Source organism: Meles meles, chromosome 2 (genome assembly GCF_922984935.1).
Source record: "Meles meles chromosome 2, mMelMel3.1 paternal haplotype, whole genome shotgun sequence".
Taxonomy (NCBI): Eukaryota; Metazoa; Chordata; class Mammalia; order Carnivora; family Mustelidae; genus Meles; species Meles meles.
The window spans coordinates 104,135,607-104,162,838 of NC_060067.1; the positions used below are offsets into that span (position 1 = coordinate 104,135,607).

The 27,232-nt window shown below is 34.6% G+C and overlaps 1 protein-coding gene across 2 annotated transcripts in view; it reads left to right on the forward strand.

Annotated features, from left to right (window-relative positions):
* The window catches only part of TBCK (TBC1 domain containing kinase), a 214,400-nt gene that overhangs the window by 23,620 nt on the left and 163,548 nt on the right, over positions 1-27,232 (forward strand). For both annotated transcript variants that reach the window (XM_045998022.1, XM_045998021.1), the window contains exons 4-5: positions 24,867-24,981; positions 26,705-26,778. In XM_045998022.1, coding sequence (XP_045853978.1) covers positions 24,867-24,981; positions 26,705-26,778 — 189 coding nt within the window. The remainder of the gene's footprint in view (positions 1-24,866; positions 24,982-26,704; positions 26,779-27,232) is intronic.

Genomic DNA, 27,232 nt, shown 5'->3' on the forward strand with positions numbered 1-27,232 from the left:
TTTTTTGAGAATTTATGTTATCCAAACAGAAAATAGTGATTTTGTGCTGTGACCTGGAGGTGTTTATCAAGTCAGTCTCTTATAAAATAATGTTATTTGTACAGATAGCTTGCTGATCTGGTTTGAAAGAGAAAACTCAGCATTTTCTTTATAGTTTATTCAAGCTCAAATATGAGGAATTAATTTTTGGAGAATACTGCTCTCTCTTCAGTGGCTTTTATATGTTACTTGTGCCAGAGTTTGATCTTGCTAATATTTCTCTCCAGTTTCAGTTAATGATCAGAATTATTTGTTGGAAACATAGAAGCATGGAATTCAATTAAATTCCTATAACCAGAAGGTTTCAAGAAACAAAGTACAGCATTTGGAAGGTTTGTTTGAAGTCTTCTCATATTTGGTGCCTGTGAATCTATTTAATTGCTACCCTAAAGCCATATTCAAGATACTGAAAGTGAGGAAATTTAAATCTCAACTCCTTTCAGAAATATTTTCCAAGAATGTTAAAACATACCTTCATCGCTCCTGTTAAAGCAAGCATGAGAAAATGGTTTGCCTTTTAAGTCTAGGTGCTCTTTGGAAAATATTTCCCTTTTGTGTTAGTTTTATTCAGAGCATGTACTTTTGCCTAATCTGTAGCAGTGTCAGCAAGTGTAGTTCATAGACAGATAGATACTCAGCAGAGTTTTGGCACTTGGAGTAAAGTTTCTGCATTGTCCCTAAATTTGCAAGTGAAGGCAGGGTGAGTAGTGCAGGCATGTTTCTTTAATAAAATGTTTGTCATATGTTTTTAGGGTTATGGTTTTGAAAATTTACCAGAGAACCATCAGCATAGCAGAGGTTATACATGGTTATACATGGAGACTTTGATGGGAAGCAGGCTATGTCTGCAGCTGTTCACTGGCTTGATGGAAAACATGATCTGACTTACTTGGATGAGTAAGTTTTATTTGCCCCTATTAAAAGATTGTCTACTCACTGAATTAGATACTCTAAAGAATTTTGGGCACATTTTAGAGCACAGTCTATAGATGCATAATGACCCACAGGTCTCACAGTCATCAAAAATGGATACTAGATATTCTTATTTTAGAAAATAACCTTATAGTAGAAGTTTAAGCTCGTGTACCTTTTTTTTCCTTCAAGAGCCCTCATTTAAAAATTCATTTGAAATTATTATAGCATAGTCAAGTAACTTAGAGATTTATATAACTGATGTATACTTTTCTTCCTATTTTACTTGTTTTGTTTAAGCATGGAAAATAGTACCAAAGATGCACTTCTCTCAGGCTTGGGATCTTGCAGTTATCTTTTGCTTTCTTCCTCCTTTGTACCCTATATCCTGTTAGCCATCAAGTATCATTAATACAACCTTGGTGGTATTTCTCACATCTCTACTGTTTTTTACATTCTTTAGTTTAGGCCTTCATTAACAAACTGCTTGACTATTGCATTACAACATTCTCCTAACTGGTCTTCCTTAGTCATTAGTGTACTCCGTCACTACTTTCTGCTGCAGTATTACTATTTTTAAAGATCAGTCCATTCCTTGCTCAGAAACACTAGGTGGCTCTCATTTTTGTGTTTGGGGGGAAAAAGTGCATTTTATAGGCATAGGATCTAACTTCAATCAAACCAAATAGTGTCTAAATTATGCCAGTAGTTTTTATTCTTACCCATAGATTACTGAGTAGATGGAGCACCAGGGAACTGAAATATAATATGAAGACTGAGCTTTTGTCCTTCTGTCCAAATGTATATCTCCAATCCTTGGCAGGATGTATAGCACTTTTTTAAATTATTCACTTACCTCCATCTTTGTAGACCATACCACTGAACCAAAGCAAAAATATTTTCCTACTCCAAATTTCTTTATTACATTAAATCTTCTCCAGTTGTAAAGTGCCTTTTCCCTTTTAGCTTGTAACTGTTTGCCTGTAGGGGCACCTGGTTGGCTCAGGGGTTGAGCACCACTCTTGGTTTCAGTTCAGGTCGTGGTCTCAGGATCGTGAGATCAAGCCCCACGTCTGGCTGTGCACTTAATGGGGAGTCTGCTTGAGATTCTCTGTCCCTCTGCCTTTGTACCTCCCCTCATTCATACTTGTGTGCACGCTCTCTCTCTCTTTCAAATAAATAAAATAAAAATAATTGTTTGCTTGCAATCATAGAATTATGGAAGCTATGATTTGCCTTCCCTAACTAACCATACATTTTTTTTTTAAGATTTTATTTTATTTGACAGAGAGAGATCACAAGTAGAGAGGCAGGCAGAGAGAGAGAGAGAGGGAAGCAGGCTCCCTGCTGAGCAGAGAGCCCGATGCGGGACTCGATCCCAGGACCCCGAGATCATGACCTGAGCCGAAGGCAGCGGCATAACCCACTGAGCCACCCAGGCGCCCCCTAACCATACATTTTTAACATGCATACTATAATATTTTAATTTTTCTATCTCCTAAAATTGTCAGCCTAAGAGTTTGCATATAGTTAGTGTGTTATAAATGAATAATTAAGTGAACTAATTGTGTTTTTAGTTTAGTCATGCAGTTCAAACTATATTTCCCTATTATCTTCCTTTTAACTATGTACCATAATTTTATTTCCCAGATAAATTAGTTTTGGTGAAAGTCTGATGTAAATGTTATCTTGGTGATTTATTTATTATTTTCTTGGAATATTTTTTTAAATAGAATAAGTAAAAAAAAAATTGTTCATTTCCTTTCTCATGGCTCTGGAGAAAATATCTAAATTCATTTTAAGATGTTGGCAGAATCCAGTTTCTTCCAATGATAGCACTGACATTCCTATTTCCTTGATTACTATCAACCAGAGGCTGCTCTTGGCTTCTGGAAGCCATCTGTACTCCTTGTCATGCGGCCCTCTCCATTTCCAAAGTCAGCAATGGAGAAACTCCCTCATCACATCTCACTCATGCCTGGAATCTTTTGTATTTCCTCTGTCTCTAAGCTCTAGATCCAGATTTTAAGGACTGATGGATAAGGTTAGGCTCACCCAGACAATATCCCTTTCTTTTTTTTTTTTTTTAAGATTTTATTTATTTATTTGACACAGAGAGATCCCAAGTAGGCAGAGAGGCAGGCAGAGAGAGAGGAGGAAGCAGGCTCCCCCGGGCAGAGAGCCCAATGCTGGGCTTGATCCCAGGACCTTGGGATCATGACCTGAGCCGAAGGCAGAGGCTCAACCCACTGAGCCACCCAGGTGCCCAGACAGTCTCCCGTTCTTAAAGTCAACTGTGCCATATAACTGCTTGATCATGGGAGTAAAGTCCATCATAGCATTGGGGATTATACAGGGTGTATATCAGGGAGCAGGGATCTTGGGAACCACCATAGGATTCTGCCTACTACAGTTTGGTGATTGGGGGAAAATTTTTTAGTCTTACAGAAGTATGACACTTGGTGTTATTTTTTATATTAGTAAGTCATTGTGGCTGAGATGATGGGAAATGAGCTGTGTCAGGGATCACCAAGATCCCTCCCAGTCACTGATTGACTGGAAGCACTCACAGGACTCAGAAGTCATATACCCAACGGTTACACCATACGGCAAAAGGAGACAAAATAAAATCAAAAAAGGGGCATAGAATGGAGGAAAGCAGCCATATGCTTTCCAGATTCCTCTCCGGGGAGATCTGTAGAGGATGTACTTAATTCCAAGAGCAACAAATTGTGACAGTGTGTGCAAGTGCTGCCCATTAGAGAAGCTTGTCTGAGTCTGGAAGTGGAGGGTTATTAGGGTTTGGTCACATAGGCATATAAGGCCTGTGTGATTGATTGCAGTTACTGATGCTCTAGACCCTTAGAAGGAAAACAGGTGTTCCACATAAATCACATTGTTTGCACAAACTATCTCTCTAGATAAGCTAGAGTGGTTCAGGGCCTGAAATGGGCAAAACACTCTTATCAGAATATTTCTAAGAGTACAATTCCCAGGAGCCCACAAAGGGCCAGATAGGAAAATAGGCACTTTGGGGAAATGCACATAGGGACTGATGGGATTCTTTTTTGAAGGGGTATTAAGACAGATTCATGAAGTATGTTAAGACTTTGTAAACTAATAGTTGCTGGTCTTGTTCAGTTGGGTTTGTGGAAAGACTTTTTTTCCTTCACCAATAAGGTACTAGCTTTCTATTGCTGCTATTAACATTGCCACAAATTTAGCAGTTTAAAACACACATTTATTATCTTACAGTTCTGTAGGTCAGTAGTCTATTGGACTTGGCTGGTTTTTCTGCTGCAGGTCTAACAAAGCCAAAGCCAAGGTGTCAGCAGGGCTGTGTTTCCTTTGGAGGCACTAAGGGAGAATTCATTTCCAGGCTTATTCCAGTTATTGGTAGAATTTAGTTCCATATGGCTGTAGTACTGAGAGCTCCATTTCCTTACTAACTATTGGCTAGGAGTTGTTCTTAGATTTTAGAAGCCACCAGCATTTCCTGGCTCATGGCCCCATTTCTTCATCTTCAAAGCTAGTGACAACAGGTCCAGTCCAAGCTAAATGAATCTCTGACCCCTCCTGTCTTTTCTTCTGGCATTCTCTCTGACTCTTCTGCTCTGCTATTCTACCTTAAGGTTTGTGTGATTACATTGGTTCACCTGGATAAATCAAGGGACTGTCTCTATTTTAAGGTTAATGAATTAGCAATCTAAATCCATCTGCCAAGCCCCTTCACAGCAGTACCTATCCTAGTGATTGAATACCTATGTGACAAGAATCTTGGGAGGATTATACCTATCATATTCTTTATACAGGTAAATACTGAAGTTTTTCCTCCTCATTTAAATCTAAATTTTTTATTAATTATACCTCAATTTTTAAAGAGAGAAATAATTAATTAAGCAATAATAATTCTTTTAACAATTATAAGCATGTTTAACCTCTGTTTTCTTGATGAAATTTTTGAGTCACTCAAGTTGCCAGTTATCCTCAGAAAAAATAATCAAAATTTAATAAAGTTTAAATTCAAACTTTGTTTAAAACTTCTGGTCTCCAGAATAATAATCAAGAGTAAAGTAAACCCTGTGTTTATTAAAATGAAATTCCTGTTGGGAAAGGGGACTATTTCAATGTCCATATACAAAAAGAATGATCAGAGAATGCATAAATATGTTGATATCGAATGTTGACCTGTTATTTTCCATTAGAGAAAGTTTCATTTAGCCAAGTGCATCCTCAACTGAAAATGTTAGTGATGTATTAGATGCACTAATTGAAAGAGAGGAAGACAGGTGGACAAGATGAGTAGGGACTAGAGTGAGAAAGGAGACTGGATTTGGGATGAGGAATATATGTAAGAGAAGTTATGAACTCTTTGAGTCCTGATGGGTAATTTAAGTGTTCTGGGCTGAACTGAGTTAAACTGGAAGGCAGGGAACACACTGAAAAGAAGCAGTTAGTAATCAGCTCCAGCTGTTGTTGCTATGTCAGAGAGTGTCCAGGTATTACCATTTCTTTAAAGTTTTCAAAAGAGGGGCACCTGGGTGGCTCAGTGGGTTAAAGCCTCTGCCTTCGGCTCAGGTCATGATCCCAGCGTCCTGGGATCGAGCCCCGCATCGGGCTCTCTGCTCAGCAGGGAGCCTGCTTCCTCCTCTCTCTCTCTGCCTGCTTCTCTGCCTACTTGTGATTTCTGTCTGTCAAATAAATAAAGTTTTCAAAAGAATTCAGAATTTAGATTCTTAGTTGAAATCTCTGAATTCATAAACATTTTCAAGTAATTAAAAAATTTAAAAATCATGATCCAAACAAAACTAAGTAATGGGCTAAAATTAGCCAATGGACAGTCAAGTTTGCAACTATCTGATGTAAGAAGTTAAATTATTGGTGAAGGTATATTTCTTCTATGCTTTCACTTAAATGTATGGGGTCACTGTGAAAAGTAGTGGGTTTTTAACTTTTAAGAATCATTCACTTATTTTAACACCTTGGAAAGAAAAGGTGAAATATCTTTGTATCCTGACTTTACTAGCAAGGTGAGAAATTATGTAATTGTTTTTTAAATAGCAGAATGATCTAAGAATGAAAGGAATTATCTGTGTGGGAAATCATTTGCACCTATGGAAATCTATTTTTTAAAAAAAATCACCTATGTATAACCTTAATGGCCAACTGTCAGAGCATTTTTTTTCATTTACTTATTGTTCTGCCCCCATTAAATCAATTTCTTTAGTGAGTTGAGAACACTTTAATAAACTAACTCGGGAGTTGCACTGACTTCAAGGGAACACTTTGAATTTTATTCTGTGTAGTATCTATACTCATAAAAGACAAAAGAACAACAAAATAGTAATGAAAGTAGCACATTTTCCTATTGGGAAATGTTTGAAAGGCAGAAACTCCTGAGTTGATAAATTATAAGATTTCAACACATAAAAGAACTACAATTAAATAAGCACTTGGAGTCAGAGGTTCAGGGGTTTTTTTTATTGTTTTATTTTGTCTTAGTCTTTGTGTGTGTGTGTGTGTGTGTGTGTGTGTGTATTTATTTACAAATACACACACACATATAGATGATGTGTATTTGATTATAGTAGAGGTTACAATTGTGCATCCTTAATTTATCTAACTTCCATGAATTAATATTATGGCAATTCACATATAAGGTAGGGATCTTAGATAATATGCTTCCCTTCACCCTCCTCCCATCCTTTAGATATTATTGTCATTCATTGTGCAATTTATATTTACTTTTATATGTATTATAAATCTGACTATACATTGTTATTGTTTTTTGCTATAAAAGATGTCTTTAAAATTCTATCCCAGGACTCTGGGGTCATGACCTGAGCTGAAGGCAGACACCCAACTGACTGATCCATCCAGGAATCCCTATGTTTTCCTTTTTTTTAAATTAACATATAATGTGTTATTTGTCCCAGGGGTACAGGTCTGTGAATCACCAGGCTTACACAGTTCACAGCACTCACCATAGCACATACCCTTCCCAAAGTCCATCACCCAGCCACCCTATCTCTACATCCCTACCCCCCAGCAACCCTCAGTTTGTTTTGTGAGATTGAGTCTCAACACTCAAAGAACAAATAATCCAATCAAGAAATGGGCAGAAACATGAACAGACATTTTTGCAAAGAAGACATCCAAATGGCCAACAGACACATGAAAAAGTGCTCAACATTACTCAGCATCAGGAAAATACAAATCAAAACCACAATGAGATACCACCTCACACCAGTCAGAATGGCTAAAATTAACAAGTCAGGAAACAACAGATCAAGGATGCAGGGAAAGGGGAACTTCCTACACTGTTGGTGGGAATGCAAGTTGGTGCAGCCACTCTGGAAAATAGTATGGAGGTTCCTCAAAAAGTTGAAAATAGAGCTACCCTAGGACCCAGCAATTGCGCTACTGGGTATTTACTCTAAAGATAAAAATGTTAGAATCCAAAGGGGCACGTGTACCTGAATGTTTATAGCTGCAATGTCCACAATAGCCAAACTATGGAAAGAACCTAGATGTCCATCAACAGATGAATGGATAAAGAAGAAGTGGTATATATACACAATGGAATACTATGCAGCCATCAAGAGAAAAGAAATCTTGCCATTTGCAACAACATGGATGGAACTAGAGTATTATGCTAAGCGAAATAAGTCAGAGAAAGACAATTACCATATGATCTCCCTCATACGAAGAATTTGAGAGGCAGGGCGGGAGGTCGTGGGGGGTCAGGGGATATGAAACAAGATGGGATTGGGAGGGAGACAAATCCCTATGTTTTCTTTTTAAGTAAACTTTACATTCAGTGAAAGTACAAAAACTTGTATGTCACTTGATGAATTTTGGACAAAGTATTTACCTCTGTAACCCAAATACACATCAAGATTAGATCATCACCATCATCCTAGAAATTTCACTCAAACCCCTTCCCAGTAAATTTTTACTGTTCACCCCAACCCAACTCCCAGAGGCAACCAGTTCACTGTTTTTTTCACCCTGGATTAGTTTTATTCTAGCACCTTATATAATTATACAGTATATACTTTTTATCTAAGGTTTCTTTCATACACCCTAATGTTTTGGGGGTTCACTTATGTAGCTTCATGTATTATAATCTATTTTTATTGCTGAGGTGTATTCCAGCTTATGAATATGCCACAATTTCTTTAGCAATGTTCTGCTTATGAGCTTCCGAGATATTTCCAGGTTTTTGGTCTTTATAATTGAAGTTGTGAATGTTCTTATGTCTTTTTTTTTGTGAGCAAATGTTTTCTTATCCCTGGATAAATATGTAGCAATAAAATGGGTAGCTTATGGGGTAACTATATGATTGTTAGAAACCACCAGACCTAATAACAATGTATGAAAGTTCTAGTTCATCCATAGCCTTGCCAGCAGTTGGTGTTTTTAATTCTTGACTTTTAGCTACTGTAATGAATATAAAGTGGTATCTCATTGTAGATTTAATTTACATTTCCTAAATGACTAAAGATGTTGGGTGTTTCTCATGTGTTCATTGTACATTCATATCATGACATACATGTCTGTTCAGTCTTTTGGTCCCATTTTAAGCAAATTATTTGTTTTTTTATTATTGACTTAGAGGCATTCATTGTATATTCTGTTCTCTATACATATACTTTTTAAGATTTTTTTTGTGAATATTTCTGCCAGTCTGCCTTGCCTAGTTATTTTTTAATGTTTATCTTGATGAGCAGAAATTGTTTGTGATGGTTAATGTATCAAATTTTCTTTATACATATTACCATGTATCTTTTTTCAGAAACTTTTGTCTCCTCCCCAGTCGTGAAGATATTCTCATATATTTTCTTTTAGAAAATTATAGTTTTGGGGCGCCTGGGTGGCTCAGCGGGTTAGGGCCTCTGCCTTCAGCTTGGGTCATGATCCCAGGGTCCTGGGATCGAGCCCCGCATCGGGCTCTCTGCTTGGCTGGGAGCCTGCTTCCTCCTCTCTCTCTTTCTCTCTGCCTGCCTCTCTGCCTACTTGTAATCTCTATCTGTCAAATAAATAAATCTTTAAAAAAAAAATTATAGTTTTAAAATTTATATTGAATCTCTGATCTCTCTCAGTTTAATATTTGTGTTGTTCAACTCTGTTTTTGTCACATGGATATTCAGTTGTTCTATTTGCTTGAAAGGCTTTCCTTTTTCCATTGAATTGCTTTGATGCTTTTATTAAAAATTAAATGGCCATGTAAATGTGGGTCTATTTCTGGCCTTCTGTTTTGTTTTACTTATCTATTTTCTGTCCTTATGCCAGCACTGTACTATCTTTATTACTTTAGCTTAATAGTAAATATTGAAGTCAGGAAATATAAGTTTTCCAACTTTGGTCTTCTGTTTCAAGATGGCTTTAGTGATGCTTGGATCTTTACATTTTCATGTAAATTTTATAGTAAGTTTCCCAGTTTCTGAGAAAGTCTGTTGGTATTCTGATTGGAATTACATTGCTCCCGTGGACCAATTTGGCAACAACTGAAATCTTAATTTGGAAACTTCTAATAAGTGAACATGTTGTTTTCTCCAAATTTTTAAATCTTCCTTAGTTTCTCTCAGCAATATTTAATAGTTTACAAAGTAGAGTTCTTGCTTTTTTGTTAAACTTATTCCTAAGTATCTTATGTTTTGATACAATTGTAGACAAAACTGTGTTTTGTCTTCCAATTATTTGCTGCTGGTATAGAAAGATGCAAGCAGCATAGGCATATGGTATATAAAAATACAAGCATAAAATAGTTCAAGAAAAAATATAAGACATAAAGATTATAAGAAGGAAGAGAAAAGTAGAGGAGGAAAATAAGAAGAGAAGGAAGAGAGGAGAAAGAGGAAAAGTTATAAATATATTTCTGTTCAAGGATGACATGGTTGTGTAGAAAATCCTATAGCATGTACAGAAGAACTCTTTGAATTAATAAATGACTTTTGTGAGGTAACAGGAAACAAGACCAATATAAAAATATCAATAATAAGTGAGTTTGTTTCTGTTTTGTTTTGTTCTTTAGATTGAAATACAAATAATACTGTATTTTTTTCTGTCTGACTTATTTCACTTGTATAATACCTTCCGTGTTATCCATCCATGTTGTCACAAATTGCAAGATTTTATTCTTTTTCATGGCTGAGTAAACTCCATTTTATATATACCACATTTTTTTTCCATTTATCTGTTGATGGACACTTAGGTTGCTTCCTATCTTGGTAATTATAAATAATGCTGCAATGAACAATGGGTGCATATATCTCTTTGAATCGGTGCTTTCATTTTCTTTGGATAAATACCACAAGTAGAATTGCTGGATCATTGGCAATTCTATTAATTTTTGAGGAAGCTCCATACTGTTTTCCACAGTGGTAAAATCGATTTACATTCCCTTCCTCCACGTCTTTGGCAACACTTGTTATTTTTTTGTTTTCTGTTAAATATAACCAATCTGACAGGTGTGAGATGATAACTCATTGTGGTTTTATTTGCATTTCCTTGATGATAAATGATTTTGAGCACCATTTCATGTGTCTGTTGATCATTTGTATGTCATCTTTGAAGAAAAGGTCTACTCAAGTCCTCAGCCCATTTTTTAATCCGATTGTTTGTTGTTTTGATATGAAGTTGTTTAAGTTCTTTATTGTGGATAAATATTTCTTTAATGCTTTTTGTTTTTATTTAAATTCCAGTTAGCCAATATACAATGTAATATTAATTTCAGGTATACAATATAGTGATCAAAAGTTCTGTATAACACCTGGTGCTCATCTTAACAAGCACACTCCTTAATCCCCATCACCTCTTCCACCATGCACCCACCCATCTCCCCTCTGGTAACCATTAGTTTGTTTTCTATAGTTAAGAGTCTGTTTCCTGGTTTGTCTCTCTTTCTCTTTCCTCTTTGCTCATTTGTTTCTTGAATTCCACATATGAGTGGAATCATATGGTATTTTTCTCTGACTTTTTTCACTTAACATAATACTCTCTAGCTCTATCCATGTCATTGCAAATGACAAGATTTCATTTTTTAGGGATTGGTAATACTGTAGTTTGTGTGTGTGTGTGAGAGAGAGAGATGTGGGCTTTTTCCATAGTTTGGCTGTTGCAGATAATGCTGCTATAAATTTCAGGGTGCATGTATTCCTTTGAATTAGTATTTTTGTATTCTTTGGGTAAATACCTGGTAGTGCAATTGCTTTAGTGATCAAAACAGTATAGTACTGATACAAAATAGACAGATCAATGAGACAGAGTAGAAAACCCAGAAATAAACCACAATTATATGGGTCAATTAACCTTTGACAATGCAAGAAAGAATCTAATGGGAAAAGGAGTCTCTTCAACAAATGGTGTTGGGAAAACTGGACAGCAACATGCAAAAGGATGAAACTGGGCCACTTTCTTATACCATACAAAAAATAAATTCAAAATGGATTAAAGGCAAAAATGTGAGACATGAAACCATAAAAATCCTAGAGGAGAACACAGTTGAAACCTCTTTGAAATCAGCCATAACAGCTTCTTTCTAGATACGTCTCCCAAGGCAAGGGAAACAAAAGCAAATATAAACTATTGAGACTTCATCAAAATGAAAGTTTCTGCATAGTGAAGGAAACAAGCAACACAATTAAAGGTCACCCTACAGGATGGGAGAAGATATTTGAAAATGACATATCTGATAAAGGGTTAATATCCAAAATATGTGAAGAACTTCTCAAACTCAACACCCAAAAAACAACCAACTTAAGAAATGGGCAGGAGACATGAATAGACATTTCTCCAAAGACATATGGATGGCTAATAGACACATGAAAAGATGCTCAACATCACTTGTCATCAAGGAAATACAAATCAAAACTACAGAGAGATATCACCTTATACCTATCAGAATGGCTAAAATCAACAACACAAGAAATAACCGGTGTTGGTGAGGTTGTGGAGAAGGGGGAACCCTCTTATACTGTAGGTGGGAATACAAACTGGTGCAGCCACTCTGGAGAACAATAAAGGATTTTCCTCAAAAAGCTAAAAATATAATTTATTTAATGTTTTAATCAGAGACAATCATTTTGATTGAGTGGATGATGATCCTGTCTCTGTATAGATGTAGGCTGTAGTCATAATTGCTAACAACATCAGAACTTCGACTAACTTTTGTAGTCGTAATTGCTAACATAGAACATTAGATCTGATCAACTGCTTTAACAGGTACTTTCTTTGAGCCCCATTGGGCAGCAAAATAAAGCATGGGAGAAATTATGTTTATTTTAAAACAGAATTGAGAGTAGAAATCACCAAATGTACTTCTCTATCATAGAATAAGCCAAATGTGTCCCCCATAAAATTTTAAAATTTGAGCAAGTATGCTCGGTGAACTTGTCAAAATATCAAAACTATCCCCTAGATACCTAAATGAGTTACTTGTCGAAAGGCATTTTTTTTAAAATTATTGCTCTAGATGTTACTGTGCTTTCCAAAACTATTTCAGTTTTGACATAATTAAAGGTTAGAAGTTCTTTCAAACAGTAATTGGCCAAAATTTCTTGAAGCTATTTCTGGATGGAGGGTCATGTCATCAGTATGTTAGAGGACCTCTCTCTGCAACATCAGGAGGCACACATCTAGTTCTAAAAGCTTTTCACACTAAGAAGGGAAGAAATTTCCTTGGCTCTTTGTCTTTTCTTCTTAGAGCAGATGTTTGCCCTGACGGAGAGGGCTACTTTTTTTTTTTCTTTTGTTGGAAGTATAATTTATCAATATCATTTTAGTTTCAGGTATATGACATATTGAGCCCATACAATTCTATACCTTTTTATATATTCAATTTATATATCTTCAACAAATGGTGTTGGGAATTCTATACATTACTCAGTGCTCATTTTTTTCTTTGTCGTACAATAATACATCCTTAAAGGCTTTTTGAGGATGTCAAAAAGCCCTGAGATAATATTTGTGTCATATAGTATGGCACATAAGTGACTATTGTCTGTGTTATGAAAAGCAGATGACATGTCAAAATTTCTATGGAAAAGTTTATTAACAGAAACTGATTTTAATAGAAACTAAGATCATGGCTGGTGGTATGGTATTTATACTTATAACTTTTCCTTTCCTCTTATTAAATACTACATTTGAAAAAGTTTGTCTATATGGAAAAGTTTAGGTTACCAAAATACCAAATACCAAAAGTTTGGATTACCAAAATAGGACACAGAAACATGAAGTGAGCAAATGCTATTGAAAAAATAACACTGCCAATAGACTTGCTCAACACAATGTTGCCACAAAACTTCAGTTTGTAGAAAAACAATATCTAAAGTGCAATAAAACACAGCACAATAAAATGAAACATGCCTGTAAAAAGTTGTAAGAGTTCCATATCCTCCCCTAATGGTGGCAAAATGGTCATAACAACTCTAACTTCGTATCCTCTCAGTCTTCCGGAGAGGAGCGAGCCATTTTTATCAGTTGCCATTTAAGTCCTGAGATTTTCAATCAGACCGCTTAAGAACAATTATTGTGGCCAGGGGAAAGTGACTAATAAAGGCCTGAGTCACATTTCTATTCCTAAAGATGGAACGTATAAGATAAAGGAGAATAGGAGGGAGACGGAGTCTGAAATTAAAATTGTAAATTGTCTTTGGAAGAAGGGGACATGGATGCCAGGGAGGGAAACAATAAATAGCCACTTTAAGGTATAGGAATTGATGCTCAGAGCAGTTACTTTAACACATCTGTCACAGTGATATAGCTGGAGCTCAAAACCTCTCTTTTGACTTCACTATACTGTTAAACACTGAGAGGCAATGTAATGTAGTGGGTAAAAACAGGGACTCGAAGACCAGCCTGCTGGGTCTGAAGCTCAACTCCACCATTTACTCACTTGGCTAATTTATGTAATCCCTCTGTGTTTCTATCTTATCACCTTCTAGGATAGTGAAATAATAGATGTGAATTATTTATAACAGCACTTACATAGTATGCTTTATCTAAGTGTTTCCTATTATTAACTCTAATGGTAATAGTATTTTTGTAAGTACTATAATATACTAAATGATTATTGAATATTATCAATAAGAATTCCCTGTTGATGACCAATTATGATTTAGATTATAATTAGCCTATGCAATGACCATTCCATATTTCCTCATTAAGTACGTATGTTTCAGACACTGGGCTAGATGCTAGTGAATCTGAATATGAAAATGTAAAGTCCTAATCTTTAGAGAGATTGCTGGCTAGTGAGTAGACAGAGTTATAATAAGCAATTACAATACAGCATTTTTTGATAAGTATATACCAGAAGAATATGCAGTTTAGCTTGGAGACATTGTACCTCACAGCCATGAGAATCTAGAAAAGTTTTACTAAAGAAATAATGCTTGTGTTGAATTTTGAAGAATGTCTAGGTGTCATCCATGTGGACCAAATAGAAGGACAGAGAAAACAGCATGTGCAAAAAGGCATTGATATGTAAGCAGATGAATAAAGCAGATGTGGAGGGTGCATGGGAGGAGAGGTGAAGGAGATGAACTTGGGGAGCTAAGTAGTAAAAGCATCCATCAGAGAGCAATGAGATTGCTTTGTCTATTTTTCTTTATGAAACAGTTTTGGAGGGTAAAAGTGGGGCACTTTAAGAAGACGAGTCATAAATACAGGTTGCTGTTTCAGACAATGACTTAAGATGAAAACGAAGTGGTCATATGAAGAATGACTGATATCCTACTTAGAAATTCCTCCCAGATTACCTAGAAAAGAGAAAAATGTGGTTTTCCCTCTCCTAATCATCTGAGTTAGCAAAAGTCGTAGCTCTCCTCTGCAAGCAATCTGTTTCTGGTCACTGCATCCTGTAGTTGTCCATATGCTAACTCTACTTTCTCTGTTCATGTTAGTTTATTCACTAGCTAGACATTGTCAAGTGTTGGTGTCACCAGTCTTAGGTAATAGGACATAAGGAAAGCATTCATGTCTGTTTTTATAGCATTTACATCAGTGTCCAAATGCAGATAGGTGCTTCAAAATCATCATGATAAGGACTGGACATTCCCAAATCTGCCACATATATCTTAGACCAAAAAAAAAAAAAAAATCCTAATTTCAAGTTTTAGTGTACTTCCCTGTTACTTTATGCCTCAAATTATCAGTTCTCTCATAATAACAGTTTTAAGAATATAACACTGCTCAAAATCTGGCACTCTATACTGTTGTTTATTTCCTTGTGAAATTTCATTTTAAATGTGTCCACCGCTTTCCTGGCAAAATACTATATTGTGCTTACCTGTTAAAATTCTGAAGGAGAAGATGCCCTTCAACAGATGAATGGTTAAAGAAGTTAGTGAAATACTACTAAGCAATAAAAAAAAAATGAACTGATAATGCAGGCAGCAACATGGATGAATCCTAAGAACATCATGCAGAGTACAAAGAACTAGATAGACACAAAATAATGCCATAATGTTCCATTTATTTGAAACTCTTGTAAAGGCAAATTTAATCTAGAGTGATAGAAGACAGACCAGTGGTTGCTTCAAGCCAGGGGTAGGATATGGAGATTGTCTGGGAAGAGGAATAAGAGAATCCTTTCAAGGTGTTGGAAGTGCTCTGTTTCTTGACTGTGGCAGTGCTTGGGGTCATATATACATTTGTCAAAACTCTTCTAAGGTACACTGTAAATGAGTTTTTTGTTTGTAATTTAATCTAAATAAAGATCATTTAAAGAAAAGTATGAAGGAGAATTACTCCGTTATAGTCAGGTCATGATGGAGAAAAACAAGTCCCCTTGATGTCATGTGTGTCCTTACAAACAACTCTATTCGTTTCCTATTGCTGCTAAAACAAATTATCACAAATTGAGCGGCTTGAAACACTGGAAATTTATTCTCACACAATTCTGGAGATCAGTAGTCAGAAATCAAGCTATTGACAGGTCCCACTATCTTCAGAGGCTCCTGGGAAGAATCCTTCCTACCTTTTCCAACCTCTGGTGGCTTTCAGCATTCCTTGGCTTCCTTGGCTTGTGACCACATCACTCCAATCTCTGTCTCCATCTTCATATCTCCTCCTTTGTGTGTCTCTTATAAGAACACTTGACACTGGATTTTGTGCCTGGCTGAATGATCAATGATGATCATATGCAAAGATTTTTTTTTTCCAAATAAGGTAATATTCATAGGTTCTGGGGGTTAGGATGTGGACATTTTGGGGCAAGGGGAGTGGAGCCCCATTTAGACTATATCAACTAATATTATTCATTAATATAATGCTTTTCCATCAGTTAGTAAAATAGAATTGTCCTTTACTTTTTTAACAGTGTCATGGTATCATTATGGGATACTTTGGAGATCGATCAGTCGATCTATCTATCCATCTGTCTTTCTTTCCTGTAGCCTTCTGGAATTAATCTAATTTTCCTTGTGTCATAGAGTTAAGATCAGTGACTCTAGTTGAAATTTAGGAGAAATAGAATTCACTCATTCAGGTCACCTGTCTTAGGAAAAAGGAACTGCATAGGTAAGCGAAGCTCCCTAGAGTTCTACATTAGGTTTGGAGATAAAGGCCCAACAATATGGTCTTATTTTATTCTGCATTCTTTATGAATATATCATAGGAACTTTGCAAGGTTGATAGAAGTACTTAATAAAATTTTAATTTGGGGGGTTTTTTGATCAAAATATCATCACTATATCACCCCAGTTCTGATAAATAGAATAGAAACTGTGAATAGGAAATTTTCAACAACCAAATCTCTTATAATTTGCTTAAGACAGACCAACACATCATTGAACTGAACATTTCAGTTTGACTGACTTTTGTTTGTGCTATGCTGTCTTGCAGACACTGAACTAAACATGTGCATAAAATGCAAGCCCTCTCCATTTCACTTTGTTGTGATGGGTTGGGGGTAGGGTGGCAGATTGCCTAAAAGTAAAATGTTGATCTCAAATCAAAATTCTGAACAATAATAGGAATTTGTTCCTTCTTTTTCACACAGTAATATTAAATAAATTTAAGCTTAAAAAAAAAAAAAAACTTCAGAATGAGCTAGGATACAGATACAAGCAAACATGAGCCTCTATAAGTTCTGTCTTAGAGAAAAGTTACAACTTTATATGGCCCCAAATGCTGCCAGGGCATGGAAAGTGAGATTTATTACCCAGTGTGTTTTCATTGACAGTATCAGTAACTATGGTAAAAAAAGGTTTTTGGAGTGTCAGTCCCAGGATAGTATAGCTGCTTGGGAAAAGAAAAATTGACATTGCAGAAATAACCAGCTCACTCCGGGGTCCTCCAGTCCTGCTTACCAAATGTCAATTTTTTTCCTCACAGATAGATTAGAAAACCGTTTTGCTGATTTTATTGTGTCGTGGAAATGGTTGGAGAGCTCATTTTATAATCTTTGTTAATTTATGGAGTATAAATAGAGAAATAGATGATAGATAGACAGACAGAAAAAATGTTATATACTTTACTATAGAAACCCTAGAGTATTTTTGAGAATGTCTTGGACTTTTTGTTTGTTCTTTTCTGCTTTTACGAACGGCCAGGATTCTGTGTAGGACCAATAGCTCATTGATCTCCATTCAGCCCCTTTTTGGTGTTACATTCCCCCTTTATGCATTTGCATACTGAGGCAGGATGAAATTGGAACATTCTCCAAGCAAAGCAAATCAGTGACGGAGTCTCCATTATGTCTGAACCTCAAACCACTAGACTATGCTTTCCATATGTATTTTGATCTTATCCAATTACATCTGTGGTAAGAAAGGAAAGTTATCTAGTATTCGAGTTGGAAAATTAATTCCCCAATTTATTGTATCCCATTGAGAATTAGTCACATTCCAGATTAATAGCTTTCAACTTTTTTTTTTTTTTGAGTGAGAACCAAACTGTAAAATATGCTCAATCTCACAATTTAGGGTTTTTTTTTTTAGGCCTAATACAAAACAATCTTTAGGTAAGCAGTTAATCAATGAAACTTCCATTTCAAAACATCTGAATCTGAAGCAAATGAACTGTTAAATTTAGCATAAATAGATAACCTTTCGGTCTAAAACATATGTACCCAGTAGTGAAATCAGTTATTTCCTTTTTCAATTCCAAAAACTTTCTTTTTTTCTCTTTATAAAAAAAAAATTTCTCTGTTGAATAGTGTGGTATTTTTAACAACATGTTAAAATTTAGTAAGTGATAAGTGGCAAATTCTAAGAGCCTCAAAGACATTAGCTCAGCACTGAAAATACCCCCTCTCCAAATTCAAAATAATAGACTAGTGAGCTATTAAAAATTACATACTACTTGAGCTCTATTGTCTAGAAGTTACAGAAGGAGAGTTTAGGTTGAAGATAACACAGGATTATATGGTTGTATTATTATCTGAACATTAGTCATTAGTATTTCATTTTTCCTCTCCATTTCCAAAATCACACAGTAGTTAACTAATTTTCCTCTGTGTTTACTCTCCTTTAACATTTTACTTCAGGCTGATACCAAGTAAGGAAAGTTTTAGACCAAAAGGAAAATTTCTGTGGGAGTGATCAAGTTTTATAAGGTGAAAGAACATCTTGAACTCATAGAATCCAGAAGTGCGTTTCCTCCCTTGGTTTGCTGACAGTATGGGTATTTTGGCTTGTGGAGTGGCCCTTAGAAATATCATGGATTATGGATTAGAGGAAATAGCATGTGTGGTTTTAGTTACCACCTATTGTGAATGACTTCCAAATCTATCTCAGCAACCCTGACCTCTCACTCTCTTTCTTGGCCTCCATTTCTTGCAGTCTGAATAACATCTCTTCTCAGAAACACTGCAAATAACCAAAACGAACTGATGGTTTGAGGCTGATAGGAATTTGTCCTTATTTCTTTTTTTTAACACCTTTATTGAGGTATAATTGATACAAGGAAACTACAAATATTTAATGTATACATTTGAGTTTGGATATATGAATACACCTGTGAAACCTTCACTGCAATCAAGGTAGTAGACATACCATCACCTCTAACAGTTTCACCCCTGTGTCCTTTTTATTTTTGTGTGTGATAAGAACACTTATCTACACTCTTAACAAATGAGATCTACCCTCCTAACAAAATTTTAAGTGCGCAATACAGTATTGTTAACTATCAACACCATGTTATACAGCAGATCTCTAGGACTTATATTACACAACTGACACTTTAAATCAATTGATTTTCCTCTCCCCATTCCCTGGTAACTATTTTCTTCTCTCCCTAATCCCTTATAACCAATGTTTTATTCTCTACTTCTATAAATTTGACTATTTTTTAAACCTTATTTAAGTGGAATAAGGCAATATTTGTCCTTCTATGTCCAGATTATTTCACTTAGCATAATGTCCTCCAGATTTACCCATATTGTTGCAAATGGCAGGATTTTCTTTCTTTCAAAAAAACCCTCTAAGTCAACTTACTGTTGATCCACTGCAAGTGTAATATACTTTTTTGAGCTGTTATTTCATTAATGGTGAAGAATTTAATCTTGTTACTGCACCCTCTTGCACTATCATGGGGTCATTACATACATGTATTGAACACTTACTGATACGTGTTTATTGAACTCCTACCTTACAGTAACTGTGATAGCTAGAGGGATTACAAGTTAAATAAGTTAGTAACTGCCTCAGGGTACAGTGATTTATTTTTGTAGATCTGTTTTGGTTTCACCAGTGTAATAAATAGATGTTCATGTTTTCTTTTTCTTGTAACACAGAGGAAATGGATGATTAATTCTCTTCTGCTGACTTAATTATAGAATTACATTGAAATTCTTTTCAATTCAATTGCATTAAAATTACCAGTTTATAAAACTGTCTTTCCACTTACACTGTAGGTTTTTTGATCGTAGAGATCAGTTCTTTCTCTTGATAGCCATGGACCTAACACAGTGGTGTGAAAACACAATACCAAGTAGATAATAGCCACTTAATTGATATGTTTAAATATAAACGGAAGTATTTTAAAACATCATCTTGCTTTATTAAAAATCATTAGTCATATTATTTTGAAAGCTACCTTTTAGCCATTTCTATGTATTTATAATCACCAAAGATTTTTATGCTCATTAAACTTTTCAGAGTGTCAAGGACAATGGTAACAAAGTAAATTCTACTCTCACAATCTTTGGGAGTAAGGTAGTAACTGAAAATTTGAAAAGGAAGAGTATTTTCTGACTTGAAGTTTCATTTACATTTTCTAGATTAGTGATGGATTTCTTTATTAATGAGATTCTAACTTGGAAATTGTGTAGGATGAAATGCTGTTATCCCCTGCAAACATTTTTTTTTTTTTTAATTGGGAGAATCCCACTCTCTTAATTGTAACTCTCCTTCTAATTAACTGTGACATGCTATTACTGGACATATGATTTTTTTTTACCTTGCTGTTGTGTTATAATTACATTAGCTACTTCAAAATAATTTTTAAAAGATTTTGTAATACAAATTATTGGCAGTATTAAAGAATATAGTTTTAAAAGCAAAACGAGTATACGGAATTTCACATATATGATTCCTTCTCTTCTCATTATGGAAGGAATCTTTTTCTTCTCCTCCTTTACCTTATTTTTTAAAATAAATTTTATAATTAAATCCTAAGAATACAAAAGGGCAGATAAGCAAATCTGATTTACTCTAATTTATACTGAAGAATACTTAGTCCATTAGCTGTGATACATGTATAGTTTCAAGTAATGGCTAAGATTTATCATGAGCTTCAGCTTTCTTGTGTTTGAATTTTAAAAATTATTTCAACATATATGTGCATCAACTTGATAATAGCATGAATGTGCTTTTTGACGTGAAGTATTTTCCAGTTATACTTTACAATCAGTAAAAGCAAGTAGACAGTATAGAACATGCAGTCTTCTGTGTTCAGCTGTTTCAGAACTGTTTTAATGGAAAAAATCGCTTTAAAGGTTTGGTTTTCTTAAGAAAGATTTCTGTATTGAAGCAGTGTGCAACTGAGGTCCTCTAGTGTCACGACTAAATATGGCATCAGCTTTTAAGATTTTGTGAATTGTATGTGTGCATGTCAGAGAAAGGGAAGAAGGACAAAAGAGATTACTACTAAAAAAAAAAAAGATTACTACTGTAAACTTGATTCATACAGCCAAATGAGCTTGGAAAACTAGGTTCTTATGTTTTATTAGTCAATCTCAAGAAAAGGTTTTTTTGTTTTTAAAAGGGGAGACATTTGTATTCTTTCATACGCACATATTTATCAATGTTACTATGGCTGTTTTAAAGTTTGGGATCTTTTCCTTTCCATAGTTGGTTTCTTTTTTGTGTATGTTTATGAAACCTCCATTAATTTAAAATTGTTTTTGTTTCACACATTCCCTATTTGCCTAAGATTGACTGTTGTGTCTCTTTAATATGGGGAAACTATTTGATAAAGAGAAATACTTTAAAGAAGCATTCTTTACAAATAGTAACTTTTATTGTTTCTTTTTTACATATTTCATGGATAATATCAATTTATTTTAAAATATGACCGACAACCAGGGATTATCTGACATTTGATGAAAAAGATAGTCTGAGAGAAAGAGAACCAAGGGAGGAAAACAAAAAAATTTACCCTAGAGGAAATGAAGATAACACCGCCCCCACGCCCGAATCAGTAGAATTCTAGTAACAATTCTGAGAGAGACTTAAAAGAATAACGTATCGATACCACAGAATAGGATCTATTGAAAAGGAACAGCTACAGAACAGGACAAAGAATCTGGAAATTAAATAATAGAAGAGATAGGACTAAAGGCCATGCTCATAGGAAATAAAACAGAAAGTTGGTCTGGAGAATGGATCTAATTTTTACCTGCCCACTAAGAGTTCTAACTAAAAGATACAGTAGAGGGAGAAAACAAAGACCTAACAAATCAACTTTTCCTTGTTAATTCTTCTGCTAATAGAACATATGAGGCTTCAGATTAAAGAGCACACCTGTGGCTTACTTACATAAATGCACAAATGCCCACACTGTAGACACACTGAACTAAAATTTTACAAGTCTAAGGATAAAGTGAAAAGAATCACAAGCTTCCAAAGGGGAATAAGAAGCTATCTACAACAAAATTAGGTTGATATGGAACTTCTTACCATTCATAAAGAAGACTTGAAGACAATGGAGAAATCTTTTTCAAGTTTAAAGATAAGAGTAAGATATTTTAAGACCTGTCATGCTTTAAAATGTCCTACTCATGCCACACTTATGAAAAATTTTCTCATGGTTGTATTCTAGCTAAGTAAAACTATAAATACAAAACGAATAATAGGAGGTATTAAAAATAATGGTAGCTGATGATAACCTTCATGAAAATTATAATCATAAAATTCTGATTTTATGATTATATGATTTTAATATTACATATTAAATCCTGATGACTGAGATGTTTTTGCTTGAGAACTAGGGGTTAAGTGGCTTAGGTATATATATTTTTCTTCGTTCTAGAGTGAATATTTACTAATCATAGTATGGCAATGATGGTCATTTCCCATTTGTCTCAGAGTGAAAGCCCGTCTTTACAATGGCCTAAATGGCCTACATGATCTGGCTCCTTGTTATGTCTCTGACCTCATCTCCTAATACTTTACCCTTAGCTCATTCTATTGCATGCATAGTGGCTTCATTGAACTTTCTGAATTGCTGTGCAATTTCCAGTTCAGGACTTACTGTGCCTGCCTGAATCACCTCTTTCCCAGAGAGCTGTATGTCTTTTTTCACTTCTTTTAGATTTCTGCATAAATATCACCTTTGTGAGGTCTTCCTTGACCACACTTTGTATGTATTAGCATCCTGCTACCCCATATTCTCTCTTCCTTACTTTTTCTCCTTACCACTTAATCATCATGTCATGTTATGTATTTATTTATTTGTTTAGCCATCAAAAAAGAAATGTAGATTTTTTATTTCACTTATAAAATTTGATAATGTAAAAATAATACAGCTAAAAAAATCAGGAGTTGGGAAAGGAAAATGGGAAAGTTGTAAAAGTATGTTAATTGTATCATCTTGCATAGCAAAGAAGATTTAATTATATTAACTAAAAGTCTAACCACAAGAAGAATTGAAAACAGAAACTGCTAAGGGTGGGTACCTCTGGAAAGTCAGACTAGAATGAAAAGAGAGGGATTTTTGCTTTTCATGTCTTGTTCTTTCTTATGGTTTTAATTTAGAGGAGGGAGTCGTATTGCAAGTATTTTTTTTTTAATTTTATTCAGCTTACTTTTTTTAACATCACATGTTTTGAGCTATACTTTGCATACTTTAAACATACTTTAAAATACAGCCTTTTTAGTGTACAGGTTAGTCAGTTTGATAAACTCAATAGTGTAATGATCATCAAAATCAAGATAACAATTCTGTCAGGTAAGATTTCCACATACTCCTTTGTAGTCAACCTGTCCTACCAAGCAAGCCCATGATAATCAGTAACTTATTACTCCATTCTTTTACTTTTAACTTACATTTTTTATTTAATGTGGGTTGCTTATAATCTGAAGGTAGTTGAGTCTCAATTCCTATCCAATATCACAATTCTTAGCTTTGAATTGGTGAGTTTAAATGTTTACATTTACATTTAATATAGTTTTTGATATATCCTAATTAAAATCTATTGTTTTCTTTTTTTTTTTTTTTTAGATTCTATTCATTTATTTGACAGATCACAAGTAGGCAGAGAGGCAGGCAGAGAGAAAGCAGGAAGCAGGCCCCCCACTGAGCAGAGAGCCCTACGTGGGGCTCGATCAGGACTCTGGCATCATGACCGGAGCCGAAGGCAGAGGCTTTAACCCACTGAGCCACCCAGGTGCCCCCAAATCTATTATTTTCTAATTGTTCCATTTGTTCTCTGTTCTTTTTTTCCTTTTATTATGCCAACTTTGGGATTGTCTATTTTTTTTTAATAATTCCATTTTATCTCTACTTTTAGGGGCACCTGGGTGGCTCAGTGGGTTAAAGCCTCTGCCTTTGGCTCAGGTCATGATCCTAGGGTTCTGGGATCGAGTCCCGCATCGGGCTCTCTGCTCTCCGGACAGCCTGCTTCCTCCTCTCTCTCTCTGCCTGCCTGTGATCTCTGTCTGTCAAAGAAATAAATAAAATCTTTAAAAAAAATTACTTTTAGTGACTTCCTATAGATATTAATTTAATTTTTAAAAGTCTAATTCAAAATGGCAAAAAAATTGGGTAGAAAATTCTATATCAAAATGTTAATATTGATAGTTTGGGAGATTGGGTTTGAACTAGTCTTTCCTACTTTTCTGTATCTCATTTCTAACTTCCCACAGAATGGTGCTGGATTAAAAAAAGAAAAATGGAAAGAGATGGAGAGGGAAAGAGAGAGAGAAACTGGGGTGAAAGATGGCTTAGAAAGAATGGAAGAGAAATGTTTGCTAAATCGTGAATTGCTGGAGGTTGCTTTGTGGATTGATATGTAAATAACCTCATGTATATCTACCATAAAATATATTTTAGCTCTTTTTCAGGGACTTAAGTATTTTGTCTTGAGCAGTAGTGGTGGTTTTCCTTGATTTAGTTCTGCCATATATCTGAAAATTTTCTCATAATTTGGCAAATCCAAACCTGCAGAAGGTTAATCGCACACCACCAAAATTCAACTCCCTCCCTGGAAAAACAAATACTGCTATTAGAGTAGCCTCATGAAACTGTAGGATTTTGCCAGATCAATTCCAATGAAATGAGAAAATCCAAAATATGTATATAGTGGGTATTTTATAAATTGGATAGCTTGTATTTTCTCTGAATGGAGGAAGAATAATAAAAATATAACTGAATTTTAATAATCTCATTTCATTCTTTAAAACGGATTCTGTTTCTGCTTTGTAATTGATCTGTTGATCTATGACTTTTTGTTTTCTTCATAGCTATTCAAAGGTTTTGTGCATTGCATTTGAGGTACTTCAAGGTCTGCAGTATATGAATAAACATGGTATAGTACACCGAGCACTGTCTTCTCATAATATTCTTTTGGACCGAAAGGTAATTGTCAAATAATACACTAAATATTTGTCTGTTGTTTGTGGTTGGAAGCTACTGAAATCAGACCCACTCAGAGCGACTATAGAATACAAATATATTTTAGTAATATTCATAGTGAAATGGCTCTATGAAAGTGATATCTTTGTAGTAGTTAGAAAAAATCTTATCTTTAAATTATATAAATCCATGAGTTTTTCACATGCATTATTCTTTTTTTTCTCAAGATTCATTTTCTAACTTCATGTTTGGTTTTTCCTTTCATTTGCTTTCTGAAAAATAGGCATGGTACCTTCCCAGTCCATTCTTCCTCTGAATTTGCTTTCATTTTAAGAAAGTTTCTCTATTTACATAGAGTATTTTTGTTATACCATAGCTGCATTGTATTTTCTCCTCTGTATCTTTCTTCTTCCCTATTTCTTCTTTTTTATTTTATTCTCCATTTACCTTCTTTATTTACCAGCTGTTCATACCTAGCTTCTTTTCTCATTGGAATGCCACTTCTCTACCTGGAAATCTTGTGGGTGATTAAATAAGCAGGTCAACCCTCATAAGAAAATTATGGGTAGCAAGATGGCATGTTTTCAGAAATAATCATACGTTTATTTTTCCATAAGCATATAAACTAGTTTTGAGAGAATTTTTTCTGGGGAATTATTTTTTATATTAGTAGGATTATTCTTTTCCTCTGATTCCCAGACGTTTACCAAATTACCCTATGATATTAAAAATAAAAGCTATAGTGGTATTCATTAATTGCATTTTTATAGCAGTGGAGTATCTAACCAATCTGATTGTTTTAATATATAACTGTTTTATAGTGCTGGGAAGTAAAGTTCTTGAGAAAAAGAAAACAAATCTTAAAATCAATTTAACTTTTTTTAAAGTCTTAAATATCAAAAAGGAGGAAAACTTAAGAGACTTATAAAATTTATATTTGCTTTTTATTAAGAACCTCACTTTTGTGATAATTATGGCTTTCTCAAACAATATAAAAATTAGAAATCTAGCAGATTCACTAATATCTTGATTTGTGAACTGATCTTTTCAAGTTGAGAACCCCCATGTCAGGGTTACATTATAACATTTTGAATAGACTTGCAAGTCCTTGAAAAAGAATTTTGTTAATTTATCAAAAAATTCTAAGCAGATTCAAGACAAATGAGAACATTTCTGCTTTTTTTGGTTTTGTCAAAATACCTGGAAAATATTGGGGTGCCTAGGTGGCTTAGTGGGTTAAGCCTCTGCTTTCAGCTCAGGTCGTGGTCTCAGGGTCCTGGGAACAAGCCCTGCATCGGGCTCTCTGCTCTGCGGGGAGCCTGCTTCCCCCCATCTCTGCCTGCTGCTCTGCCTGCTTGTGATCTCTCTCTCTGTTAAATAAATAAATAAAATCTTAAAAAAAAAAAAAAAAACCTGGAAAATATAAACAAAAATTTTTAAGCGTTTGTTGTTTTGAGATCTATATGTAAGTAATATATATATGTGTATATACATACATACACACATGCATATACTTATACATAATTTGTAATGAGTGTAAAGCAGGTTTCAGACATTGGCAAATACTTCTTAAATAAAATTATGATAAACTAAAATTATGGCAAATTAATTGTTTTTCTTAATATACCTGACTGGTGATTTCCTTACTTATGAAATGTATAACGATACTTTTTGCTATTACTAGTATTAAAACATTTAATGGTGATTTTTATTATTATTATTGTAGGGACATGTTAAATTGGCTAAATTTGGACTTTATCACATGACAGCTCATGGTGATGATGTTGATTTCCCAATTGGGTAAGAATATATTTTCTTTTTTTCTGAGTTGTGTCATAAACTTTGTAATAGTTGATAAAATATATATTTCATTAATTATTAGTGATATTACTTTCTCCACAAAACTAGCTCTTCTTTATTAGCATGTTTTAATTTTCCATATACTTTTAAAGAGCAGACGGTGAGTTTTTCCAGTGCCCAAAAGATATCTAATGTTGATATTTCATTGAATTGGAAGAGAGGCTAACATATTATCAACCTTCTTCACTTTATAATGCTTACTGATTAATTTCATTTTATCCAGAATTGGGCAAATTTAAGGAAAGAAGGCTGATCAGATTCTTACAATGATAATGCGTGTTCCTTAAAAGGCTGAGAAAAAGCATTCTTATAGTATTTTCTACAAATTCCTTGTTCCATAAGATATAATCGTATATTAAGACTCAAGTTAAGTCATTGTAGGTATAAGAGGTAT